The following is a 13,004-nucleotide window of genomic DNA, read 5'->3' as shown; positions in this document are numbered from 1 at the left end:
TCCTGCAGCACACCTGATGCAGGTAAATTCTATCGAAGCTCATCAGGGTGATCATTTGAATCAGACGTGTGAGGGAGGGAATTTTTTAAAACAGGCAGGACAGCGGCTCTCTAGGACCAGACCTGTCTCGAGCAACATTGAAGGTGGCATGTCTGCAGGAGTTCATTGTGCAATTATGGGAGAAAATTGTGGCATATGATGATGAGTTGTGAGGATGGTACATTCGAGGGCCAATGACTTGCAGAGGACTCCAAAATACTAATTTGGATTCAAAGTTTTTTTCTCCTCCCACAAGACCCCCCAAAAAAATGGAAACACCCTCGATTTTGGGAAGAAATGGCCTCATTGTTTGTCATAATTTAAGTTGATGCACCTTCAAAGCAGTCATACTGGTATGCATTTATTAAAGACATTGATTTTATAGTGAAAGCGTGGTATTCTAAATAATGCGAACCTCAGGTTTGTCATTAAGTCCATGCAAAAGAAAAAAATAGAACTAGATGCACGCAAAAGCAGCCTACGTGGATCTAAACTCCACTCCGGATTTTCCATGTGCGTCGCGCTGAAGCCCTGGAGGCGGATAAACTGGTCGAGCTTGCTCTCTCTCTCTCATCCCATGCTGGGCCGCAAGGGCTCCGCGAGACGCGTCCACATATCAGCAAGACCGGGATGGAGGAGAGAGGCGGAGGGGGAAGAAAGTTCAAACCCGAAAAGACCAACTTTCAACATGACGCTGCACTGACGCGCAGTTTTCCAACCACCAACACCACTACTACGACGAGAGCACTGGTGCAAGATTAAAGTTCGTGAAAATATCCTTCACCATATTTTTTTCTGTTTTTTTTTCTTTTATTTTTATTTTTTATTTGCAGCGTGTGCGCGCAAGGCTGGCGGAGGGTCGCGATCGCTGCTGCGCGCTGAGATGTTGGAGTGAGTGAGCATGGCTGCGCAAGTCGCTCCCTCCAGAAATAACAACAAAACCAAGAAATTATCCAGCGGCTTGGGCACGGAGCTCAATTCGGGGAAATCCGGAGGAGGAGGAAGCGTACAGCAGCGCAGCGGGCAGATGCTGGGCACCGGAGATGGGACTCTGAATAATGTAGACCATCACCACCGAACGGAGCCTGGCATGGTGCGTTCAAGTTCCGCGGGTCAGGGCAAGGATGGGAATAACCTTACATCGTCAAATTCCAACGCTTCCTCCATGGAAACGGGACTGATTGCCAACCATAAGGTGAAATATGTCGGGAGTGGAGACCCCCCTCAGTCCCAGACACCGCAGCCGCAATTCGGCCAGTTTGCGCCGCATCCGCAGCGCCAGATGCACAGCAACAACAACGGACAGGGACCCCGAGGGACCGTGGACCACCACGGCGGTAAAGAGAACCTTCTGGGGGGTCAAGTGGAGTCACAGCAGCAGGTGCAGGGTAAAGGAGAAGGACATCTTAAATCAACAGAGGGGATGATGTCTTCAAGGTATGATCACTCCAACTTGGGGCCAGCCAGCAACAATTCAGAGTACAACAACAACTATTACTCATCAAGGTCTTACGAGCAACATGGCGGACAGCAGCAGCAAGGGATGGGGCTATCATCTGCACATAATAGCATGGACAACTCCCATGAAGCAAGCTACCAGAACAGCCAGTACAACCAGTACCCTCCCTATAATCGGGCACGGTACGGGACCTATGGCATGATGAGCCCCACTGGATGTAGGCAACCTGACAACTTGATGATGAGCAGCAACTCCTCTGCAAGCCACAGCAAGTCCACGCAGGGAGCCTCCTCCAGTGGCTTCCAAAGGTTCCCAGGACCAACTCAGCACCAGCAGCATCCCTCAGGGGCGACCCCGACCCTCAACCAGCTGCTTACATCACCAAGTCCCATGATGCGGGGCTACGGTGGGGCCTACCAAGACTACAGTGGATCCTCCACGCAGCAGGGCCTGGGAAAAGATGTGGGTCCCCAGTATGGAGCCACCACGGCCCACGGCTGGGGAGGGCAGCCCAGGAACCATCCGCATTCAATCAGTCCAGGCAATGGAGGGCAAGGCCTTGGGAGGAGTCAGGTAAGGTCATAAAACCTTAACTTCATATTGCAACTGTGTGTCTCACTGTTTGGTAGCAATTTTGGCACATTATTTATTGGCGCATTCACATGTTCCTTGTGGTGTAACTGCATTGAACATTAACCAACATGGTGAGAAGAAAAAAAATCAACCATCCTTATTTTAATGTATCTAACCAAATGTATTTCAATAGTGACACATCATTTGCATACTGTAATGCCCCTAAGACAGTAGTATTTATTTTCCTTTCTTGCTGGGATAATTATAAAATGTGAACATATGACTGCTCTTTAGTTGGTGCTTGTATGTGAAATACATCACAACCATTCCTATTTATGTAGAGGTACTTTTTAAATGGAACACAAATAAATTCCCAACACTTTATGTGTATGAAATGACTAAAAAGGTTAACGTCAAAACAAGTGACTGAGCCATTTGCACAGTGCTGTGTATTTACGTATATATTTTATGTAAAAATAATCTAGTAGTGATCCCTAACACATCGCCAGAGGGTATATTGTGTTTAAACCACTCATCAAGCTAAGTAAAACACCTCCATAAAATATTAATTAATCCACATTATGTTCCTGATTAAATGCTAGAGTTGGTGTTACATTCCTCTCCTCTTGTGCAACTGAGCTGAAAATTCAAACAGACGACCCATTGCCTGTGCCCTGAATCATGATCATTAGTTTGAAGCTCTGTCCAAATTTTTAAATTAGGATCCCTGGAAGATTTGTTTCATATTTGTCACCCAGTCATCAGGGCAGACAGCACATAGAAAAAAAAAGGTGCAAGAACGTCGTGGCTTGTATGGAACTTTAGGTGTGTTGCGTTCAAGACTGCAGAATTACTCACAACTGTCAATAATGAGCATCATTCTATGTTTTCAGTTCAACACACATGTAATATTTTGAAAAACAAATCAAGTATTTTTTTAGTCTGTTATTGTTCATCATCTGACTAATGTTCTGTTCCATAAAAAAAATTATTCACATTGCTGCAAGCTAGCTTCTATTCTTGGCTGCAGCTGGCTGTTGAATGCCTTGCTTCAGGGCACATCAGTGGTAACAGTGGTGGGAGGGGACCAAGTGTTTCTAAATAATTACCCCTCCCCCTTTCCCGGCAATAGCTGTCAACATGGACTTCTCATCCTTGAAAGCGTCACTCTTTTGGGAGCGTTGTGCTGAAACACTGCTGGTGTAAGCAGTGTGGAGAACTCTATGCACACCCAGGGAAAACAGGAACTCTGCTGCAAAATATTTTTGGCCCCGTGAGAACCCCCCCCCACACACACACACACAGATTTTTTTAGATGTGGTAATTATGCACCCCCCCAGATGACACATCTGGACAACTGGAGGACAAAGGGGTTAAATGCAGCGTGCAAAAAAAAAATCCTACAGTTTTAAAACCCCTTACCATTCCTGTTTTATGAGCTTGAACCTGTCTGATTTAAATGTTTGTGCATTATTCAAATCTCCAGGAACTCAGTTTATTAACGGTATATCACATGACTTGGCAAGTAGCCCACAAGGAAGCGCAAATCTCCACAAACTTTCCAGCTTCCCGCATGCGGAACAGCTGCTTTGTATCAAGTTTGCCAGGGAATTTGCGCCACCTTGTGGCTATTTGCCCAGTCACGTGATACACCGTTAATAAACTGAGTTCCTGGAGATTTGAATAATGCCCAACATATTAAGATTCATTCATATCTGCAGGCTCAGTGAGCACTTAAATCAAACAGGCGCAAGCACACCAAAAAAGAATGGTAAGAAGCTCACTGAAGATAATTGTTAGATGTTGACAAAAAAGTTGTTTTCAGTAGTTTGCAGTGATGCTGATTTAACAGTGCATGACAAAAAAGATAACAATAAGAGTGTATGCAACTCAGTTCCGACACACTGAACCCCAAAGACTATTTTTATCAGTTGTGTTGTTGTGATCTTAAATGCATATTATTCCACCCATCCCAGAACAAATCTATCTTTTTCTGTTCACACAACATTTGTGCAGCATATTCACCCCACAAAAGCCGTATGTTTAATTCATATTTGGAGCGCCAACACTGTTATTCTGTGCTCTGACAGGCAGTGTGAGAACGGCGAGCGGCATTGTGCATAATAGCGCATCCAAATTGGCCCAGTGATTTGACTGCGCTTCACTTCAGAGTGTGTTTGGTTGGAGCACGCCTCTGTCACCTGTTGGCACATTTTCCTCTTTCAAATTTAATTTCCCTCCTCACTGCCTCTCTTCAGGAGGGAGCAGTGAGCGAATCCATCGCACCTCATTTACACTTTTATTCCCCTCCTCCATGACAAATACACATATACGTACCTTTCACTCTTATCTGGACAACACTGGTGTAGCTAGAGGGGATGGCTGCAGGGGCACTGCCCCCCCTGAAATATGCTTGGAAAGTCCCAGGATGTGCCAGGCCAGATAAATGACTTTTGGATTTATATAAAAAAATTTCCATTGTAAGGAACATAGAATGAATCTTTAGCAGTGTTTTTGAAAGAATTTGGGGGGGTTGTAAAAAAGAAAAATTGTTTTTGTTTTGCGGACCCTCTGGGAACCCTAGTATCATCTTGCGCAATGGAAGAGGCTCAAGCGTGTGTTCACTGCTGCTTGAAATAGTTTGTTGCACGCCTCATATTCATGACTCAAATGTTGTTGAAAGTCAAAATAGGTATTTATTTTAATACCATATTGAGGGTGGTTGAATGCAGGCTTTTCCTGTTTGCCTAATGTACATCGGGTAGCGTGCAAGAGCAGCTGTGCAATCCTAATGACTTATTAAAGTTTAAGTCATAGTAAATGACGTAATGTTTTCTGTGTCAGCCTCCATGTGTAACACCGATCTGTCTGTTATCCGCTAAACACACAGCGTAGAATAACAGTAATTAGTGAATAATAATGAGTACGTCGGAAACTGGCGTTCCTCAGATCATTATAGCAGCAACTCAAAACATGACCCGGTAAAAGCGAAAGCACATTTACAGTTTCTACTAATATCCACTTTGCTTTTTTAGGATTCTCAGTCCATATTAAAAGCATTCCCATCCCGGTATGTGCTGCGCTTACCTTGAAATGATCCCTACTTGCGTTCCTTTCTACTGCATACTGTTTACATTTCTCACTTATGAATTATTAGTGTGATACGAACAAAGACTTTATAATGGGAGCAATGCATCAATGTCACATTGTATTATGCGCCTATCGCGCGGGGCCTCGTGCATAGTGATGTTCTTAACCGTGGCTGCTGCGATTCAATTCCTGCAGATTTTTACAGGGCCTGGTGTTCGTTTGCGTTCCGGTCTTTCGTTCTATCCTGAGACCTGACGCGCCTTTGTCAGCATGAAACACTCCGATCTCATTCCCGCCCCTTTCCTCATCCATCCTGCCTTACCCCGCTCCTGTCAATCATTTGTTTATGTTGTGTCTTTGCTAGCAAGCCCAATGCTGATTAGCAAGACCGGGGTGAATTTTTAATTTGCTCTGTTCCGTCCGATAAGGGCCCTGCTCAGCGGTTTTCATCCTCCTCAGATGAAACACACGGCCTGCCTAGGTAATTGGCAAGCTGGGGTTATTCCTTGGCTGCATACTCTTTCCGCTGCATACCAATTAATCTCTTTACTAAATACTCGGGTTTAAATATAGAATCGAATAACGCAGTGGAATCATGAGGTGTACGTACTGTACAAGTTTGTGTATTTGATTAAGTTGCTGATTAAATAATTGTGTTTTTTTTTTTTATGGCTGGCCTAACGCTGTTTTTTTTTTTTTTAAGAGTACATTGATGTAATGTTGTTACGCTCTCATCAGAAGTCTCATTAGAAGGAAACAAAGTAAACTTGATTTGGCAAATAACATTTAATTTGGGTACATTTAAGGTCTCTAGTGGCTTTTTAGTTTGATTTGATTGTGACATCCACTTTAACTTTGGCAGTTTGAGATTTGTGCAGGAACTGGCATTATATTTATTACCACAACTTATTACCATAGTGTAGTTCCATCAAATCAGCATAACTTGGGTGTTTCGATGTCGTTTTGATCTAAAATAAAATGATACACTTGCTCAAAAAATAAAGACAAAATTGTTTTCTTCACCCTCCAATAAGATGTTGTTTTGTTTTAAATACTTCCGTTGTTTACAATTTGCACACATAGACTAGAAGGGAGACGCAGCTGCTAAAGAGGAAAGCTGAAGCAAGGCCACAGATGTAAGAATGTAGGCGATATTTGAAGTGAGTCACACGGAAGGCTGCTGACTTCTGAGAAATGTTCCAGGCTCAGTTTAGACCAAGAGAGGGAATCACTAACAGAACTCTGGCAAATGTCAACTTAGTTAAAATCTTCTCTCCCACTGGAGCTTATTGGGCTTGGGCCTGTGAACAATGAGAAGAGCGGGGGGTAAACTGGTGGTCTCCTTCACACAACAGTAATTTAAATGGCTTCCATCCATAGTGTGCACGTGTGTCCGTGCTATGGTGGCGCCTCCGCCTCCCTCACACCCTGCCATAGTATCACCCTGACCTTCACATATGCTAATTAGCCATGTGGAGTGGGCTGTAGGCAAGGACCCTCCTCTCCCCCTCCATCCCAGAGGATGAGTGATATTTCTTTCTTGTCCTCCCGCGTGGGCTTAGTTGTGTATTTGCAAAAGAAGTCTTTTAGAAACAGATGGTCCTATTTACAGATAGCTTTCAATTTTACAGGCGTCTTTTTTTTTTTTTTAAACACAACCCCATCCCCCCTCCCCCCTTCCCTTTTTGTTCAGTCAGTGTTTCCCGTTTCTTTTCATGTGTCTCGGGCTCTCAGTTGCAAGCTTGGTCTCCCAAGGGACCCTCAGTCAGTTCAGAGGTATTTAGACAGCCTGCATCTCCCCCATTGAATATTTATACACCTTACTCCACACATCTGTGGACTATTGTGCTGCCATTTCTGCTTTAATATTACCTTCTTTTATGTACTCTTTGACCACCCATGATGATATAAAAACCTTTCTTGAAATTGCAAGAAAAAAATCCAGGCATTGGTTTCATAGACCCTGCAAGGGAGTTTTATTTTTCAATAGTAAATCTCATATACTCCAGATGGTTACATATTTAGAGTAATACATATTCATTTTTCATTTAACTATATATTTTTATTTAGATATTTATTTATGTTAATGTTCACACATTGGGCCCTGTTTTTGTGCAAGTCGAGTGGAGTATTTTTTCTTTTGGCATTTTCATAGCCGGGCGCAGTAAGATATGAGCATTTGCGCCGTTGTGGGAGTAAACACAATCGACTAAATCTCCACATGCAGATGATGTAATGTTGATTCCTGCTTTTATACATATATTAAAGTTCATATAATAATAATAATAATAATAATAATAATAATAATAATAATGTGACATACACTGATGTTATGTTTCAGAATAGAATCGGATTGCATCCATGACATTTAGAAAGCGCAGAATTTGTCTTTGCCTGGATCAAATCCACCCAAATTGTTTTGTGCCACAACGTAGACCAGGTTTTACCGGATCTAAACTGTAGTCCACTTCCTGGTACCAAATTGTCAGGTGCGTCGGGGGTTTTCAAAAGTAAACACCTTCGGGCTTCCGCAATGCCAAACGAAGCCTTGCACGTAATGCCAAACGAAGCCTGGCACGATCTGCCAAATTTCCAAACATGGTAAACTAGCATTGCTTCGGCGCGAGTATGAAGATGCACCAGTTTTTACACCCCTCACACATACGCCTGCCTCTAAAATTAGAAACCATTGTATTTATATTCCCATTTTACTAATAAGTTCACATGAAAACTGTTAGAAGCAGAGATAGTCCCTGAATTTTAATTTCAACATATTTTTCTGAATTTTAGGTACAGTCAATATAAAACTTTATGGACAATGGATTTTTGTGGGGTTTTTTTTTGTGGATGTATGTTTTATGTGTAAAATTTAGCTCCTTTTTTTGTGCTGCTGCAGCTCAGTGAAAACCGTGGCAGCCTGTTGCATTATCTGGTCACATCAGTCATTGCATATTCAACACATTGTCGCAGAGAGGCCTATTTGTATAGCTTTCAATATACAGTAGTGTACGTGTTTGCTATTAAGGCTTCTTTTAATCATGTGTAGCTTCTTTTTTTCCCCTCCAGAAATACACAGGGCAGTGCTGCTGCTGCTTGCTTTGAATTGATTCTAATCAGTGGTGCCATGATGGGATTGCATGAAGAAAAGAGAAAAATATCAAGACAAGTCAATGCTAAAAAGGACTGTTTGAGACAAAATGAGATAAACATTAGAAACGGGATGGGGCAGACTATAAACTAGGCATTTTTTAATGAGTTTTATCGGCTACTTCGGTTTGTTTCTCCTCCAAGTCCCACTTTTTAAAAAATTGTTTGTCACCTTTCCGTGAAGTGAATAAACACTGCTTTTGTGTGTTGTCATACCTCAGTGTGAACATTAGACGCACCATATAAAAGGAGTAGATAAGAAACGACTATTTTGTATCGCGAATGGATATTGTTTACAAGGAGATAGATGGATGTCGTGATGGCTCTGTGCGCTGAGCTGTAAATGAAGAAAAGAAAAATGCAGATCGGCACAAGCATACCACGTAGCGGAGGAAAATAAACTTCGGCATTCCCTCAGTCGCAATGAGAGAAATTGAACAATAGATGGACTACAGATGGAGATGATCTGCTAAATCGGATGTCGTCATATGTTTTGATATTGATTAATGGATGTACAAATTCTCCATTTAAAAAAAAAAAAAAAACTGTGCACAAGGGTTGGGGAGTAAATCAAAATTTAATAGCGATTTCATGACCATAATTGAAGATAAACGATTAAGCGTGTCACGTGTATGTCATTCTCCACTTTTTGAGCATGTTTTAAACTTTAAACACCCTATTTAAAGATTACGAAAACTAAACATGCAAAAAAAAAAAAAAGACACACATTAAATAGCTATGTTGTTTCAAAATATCACCAATGCTATGGTGATACTACAATTTAATGTTAAATGTGACTGACAGCCTTGTGGAAATTATAATTAAATTTCAGGATTGATATTCCTTCCAAAAATGAATATCCACATACAAATGCTCTCGGGACACATATAGACACTCAACAGCACATATTTTTCCCAATTTGTGAAAAACCTCAATTGCAACTTCTTCTACCTCATTGTGCGCACTCCAGGCATGTGTGGCACCATACTGCCCCCGAGAGGCCAACATGCACACTGCAGAAACTGCATTTTACTAAATGTGTGCATAGATGCAATAAAAGTACGGCGTTGCAGCTTCTGGATACGCTGCAGATGGGAAGACGAGGTCATTTTGCTGCTGATGTTTTAGGACTGATGTCAAAAATATCTTCAAACAGCAACAATTCTTTCCTTTCCTTTCCTTCCATTAGACAGCTCCCTGATATGGCTCGACTTGTGTTCCACATTCCAGACACTCCTTGAACTGAAACTGGATGAACTGGGTTTGATATTGGCAACCCAAGTGAACTTTACTGTGAAGTGTAAACGTCTTATTGCTTCATGATGTTAATTCGTCTGAAGATTGTCGATACTGTTTTGAATGACCATACGTTGTGCACGCTTCACTGTGTGTAGCAGTGCCGCGTGGTGCACACACTCGTGTGTCTCAGTGTGTGTATGTGTGTGTGTCTCCTCTAAATGAACATCCATAGTTCATGTTGGCAAAACATGCAAAGGTTACTGTAATGTCAGACGCATGCCAGAGGGGAGTGTGGAATACCACATTAGCATAATCCATAGACAACTGTCCCATTTACCAAGCTTGCTGTGCTGGGCTGACCAGTACTGCACTGCAGGAGCACATGGCTGCATGTGTTTGCGCTCTGCATGAAACCGGAGTGACAAACTTCATATTTCACTTGAAAATATTTTGACTACAGTGGCATTTCTGTTGTTTTTGTACTCCATTTTTGTTTTGTTGCTTTTTAGTATATTTGTACATATTTTTGTACTGCTATTGTGTTGCTTATAGTATCGTATTTTCCGCACTATAAGGCACATCGGATTATAAGGCGCACCTTCAATGAATGGCCCATTTTAAAACATTGTCCATATATAAAGCGCACCGGTTTATAAGGCGCACCTTCAATGAATGGCCCATTTTAAAACATTGTCCGTATATAAAGCGCACCGGTTTATAAGGCGCACCTTCAATAAATGGCCCATTTTAAAACTTTGTCCATATATAAGATATATACATTTGGCCCGCGGGCCGGACTTTGGACACGCCTGCTGTAGTGGCTCAATACTGGCCCATATATAAGCCGCACCTGATTATAAGACGCACTGTCGGCTTTTGAGAAAACTGGAGGTTTTTAGGTGCGCCTTATAGTGCGGAAAATACGGTATTTTATTTTACCAGCAATTCCTTTTATGCTCATATTCTTGCCGTCAAACCGGATTGCAATCACCGTTATTTCTTCAATAAATCTGAGGACTCACTGAAATAGTTGGAAGTTAATATTAACTCCAGAAAATTCTAAAAAAATATTTTGATGATTACTTTGATCACTGTAATTGCATCTATAACATTGATGTACCGGTATAATAGGTTTTTATTTCATTATATGCAATCATAACTTTATGTAAGGCTATTATCCTTACCTTTCTTTGATGACTGCCTTTATTAATATTCATACAGTCACTGAAAAGGAAATTATTGCAACGCCAACAAAGGTGGAAACAACTCATGGATCTGTACCAAATTGTAATGAGTGCTTCATTGGCCCATGTAAAGTTTAGTGTGGTGCAATCCTGCAAACTAACACAGAAAAGCTAATGAAAGCCTATTTTTTTATTGTGTAGTAAAAAAAAAAAAAAAAAAGAAGACATATTTTGTTATAATATGCCCTTTGGGAATCACTAGCTTATTGAAATCAGTGAACTACTATTTGCAGCATTTACTGTTAATTATGTGTTTTATGATACTTGAGGTATATAATGCTTAGGTTGCCCTCTTACTTGCGCTGAAGAAATGAGTCTTGCTAGGAGGAATTATTCTTTAAATAATTATATGCATCGGCTGCACAGGAAGCTCTAAAATGGAACATAATTGTGTTTTTTACAGCATTTCTCTTCTCAGTAAAATGGTCTTGTTTTCAGGTAATGGCAGTTTGTACTTGCCTAACATGTTTTGTAATTAAGCCCTGTTATGGTTTCCTTCAGACATCGTCGACTGACACGGATTGTAGTCATTGCTCATCTTTTGAGGCGGAAAAGGAGACTAATGCAGAAAATGCAACATCTTCTAGTCTTCCATCATTTCTGTTCCTCTCCACTTGTGTCCAACTTGCTGTGTTTTTGTCATTTTGTGCTAGTATCGGTTGACCTTGGATGGTGACTGCAGTGTCTATCTACTCATTAAGTAGTAAAGATGAATGATTCTATTATGGCAAGAGGGGGAGAAAGAAGAGGAGACGATTAGTGGTAATTAACAGTGGAGAGGGTGAGGCGCACTGGAGGGCACCCTGACCCCAACTCTGGAGGCAGCAGAGGGTAATAACAGAGTGTGTGAGCAGATAAGATTTAGAAATATAGAATAGTATCCGCAGTTTGAATTTGGGGTATTGATGTTTGCATATTTGCATTAAGAGTTGTATTTATATTTTGAAACATAATTGCCAAAATTCATGTTTATGTCTGTGCTGAACTTGGAAAATTCCAACTATTGCTGTACTAGAGCAATAGTAGTATTGGCTCTTTGTTGACGTTTAAGTCGGCCTTCGTGATTTGATGGACATTTGCCTTGTAAGGCATTGTCATATTTTGACTGTGGATGTCATGCTTTGGCTTTTTAAAAAGACAACATACTAAAAAGCACCAGGGACATTAATCTATCTTTTAACAGAGGGGTGTCAAACTTATTTTTGTCACGGGCCACATCATAGTCATAGTTTACCTCAAAGGGCCATTCAAATTGTCAACCCAAATAAATGTCTCATATTGTATATATCGTATAGGCTACACAAGTTTTCAAAACAAAGACTAATAAAAACTGTTCAAATATTTAAAAATGAAATATTGAAATCAAATCAAATATTTAAAAATATAAATCATTTTTAAAAATTAATGGTAATAAAAGTTGCTTTTTAAAAGTGAAAACAATTTGAAGTTTTGGAATTGACATATAAATTTGATGCACAATTTCTTCGCGGGCCACCTAAAATGATTTGGCGGGCCGTATCTGGCCCCCGGGCCTTGCCTTTGACACGTGTTTTAACAGCTAGGACTGTAATTTGTATGTTTATGTTTTGAAATGTTCAAGGAGACTTGGAATAAAGCTTGGATTGGAATCAGGGCTTCCTTTGACAACCAGATACAAATCTCCAGTTCTTACATATATCAGATGTTTATCATAGGAAGATATTCAGTATGGCCTCTAATGGATCAGCCAGAAAAAGTGGAGAATGTCCTCTGAGATAAATTGTGGTGTTTTGATTTGTTTTCACAAAAGATTATTAAAAAGCAACAAACAGGTCAGTTTTCTCCTAATTACGATACAGTATTGTTTGTACAATTTTCGATAAGTTTGGGAAATTTTCTCTGTACTGACAAATCATGAGGGGATCCAGCTGGAGTGCATCGAGGTGAAATGTCAACAGCCAGCAAAATCAGTGTTTGACTCTTGACCCTCGATGTGATGTCACTCGCTCTTCTGGAGCCCTTTGACGTGGCCAGGGAGCTTATTAGGCACAAAGGTCTGGGAATGGAATAACCTCAAATGCCAAGTCAATACAACATCAACTCTGATGAACATATTGTGATTATGTTCCTTCTTAATTGGGGATTTTTCTTTCTGCCGATTTGCACTATTTTAGCACTTGAGCATCAAAAAGAAATTCAAGGTTACTCCTGCCGCTTGTCCTTCTTTTTCTCAG

At 40.9% G+C, this 13,004-nt stretch overlaps 1 protein-coding gene across 2 annotated transcripts in view; it reads left to right on the top strand.

Moving 5' to 3' along the window:
- Positions 1-601: 601 nt before the first annotated feature.
- The window catches only part of arid1b (AT-rich interactive domain 1B), a 130,434-nt gene continuing 118,031 nt past the window's right edge, over positions 602-13,004 (top strand). The window contains exons 1-2 of one of the 2 annotated variants that reach the window (XM_049740558.2): positions 602-802; positions 873-2,071. In XM_049740558.2, the coding sequence (XP_049596515.1) occupies positions 941-2,071 (1,131 nt within the window). In that variant the 5' untranslated portion in view covers positions 602-802; positions 873-940. Of the gene's footprint in view, positions 2,072-13,004 lie in introns of both variants that reach the window. The other variant, XM_049740559.1, reaches the window with a different exon arrangement.

This window comes from Syngnathus scovelli, chromosome 14 (assembly GCF_024217435.2).
Source record: "Syngnathus scovelli strain Florida chromosome 14, RoL_Ssco_1.2, whole genome shotgun sequence".
Lineage (NCBI taxonomy): Eukaryota > Metazoa > Chordata > Actinopteri > Syngnathiformes > Syngnathidae > Syngnathus > Syngnathus scovelli.
Note: the sequence above shows the minus strand (reverse complement) of the source record. Positions and strands in the feature narration are given on the sequence as shown.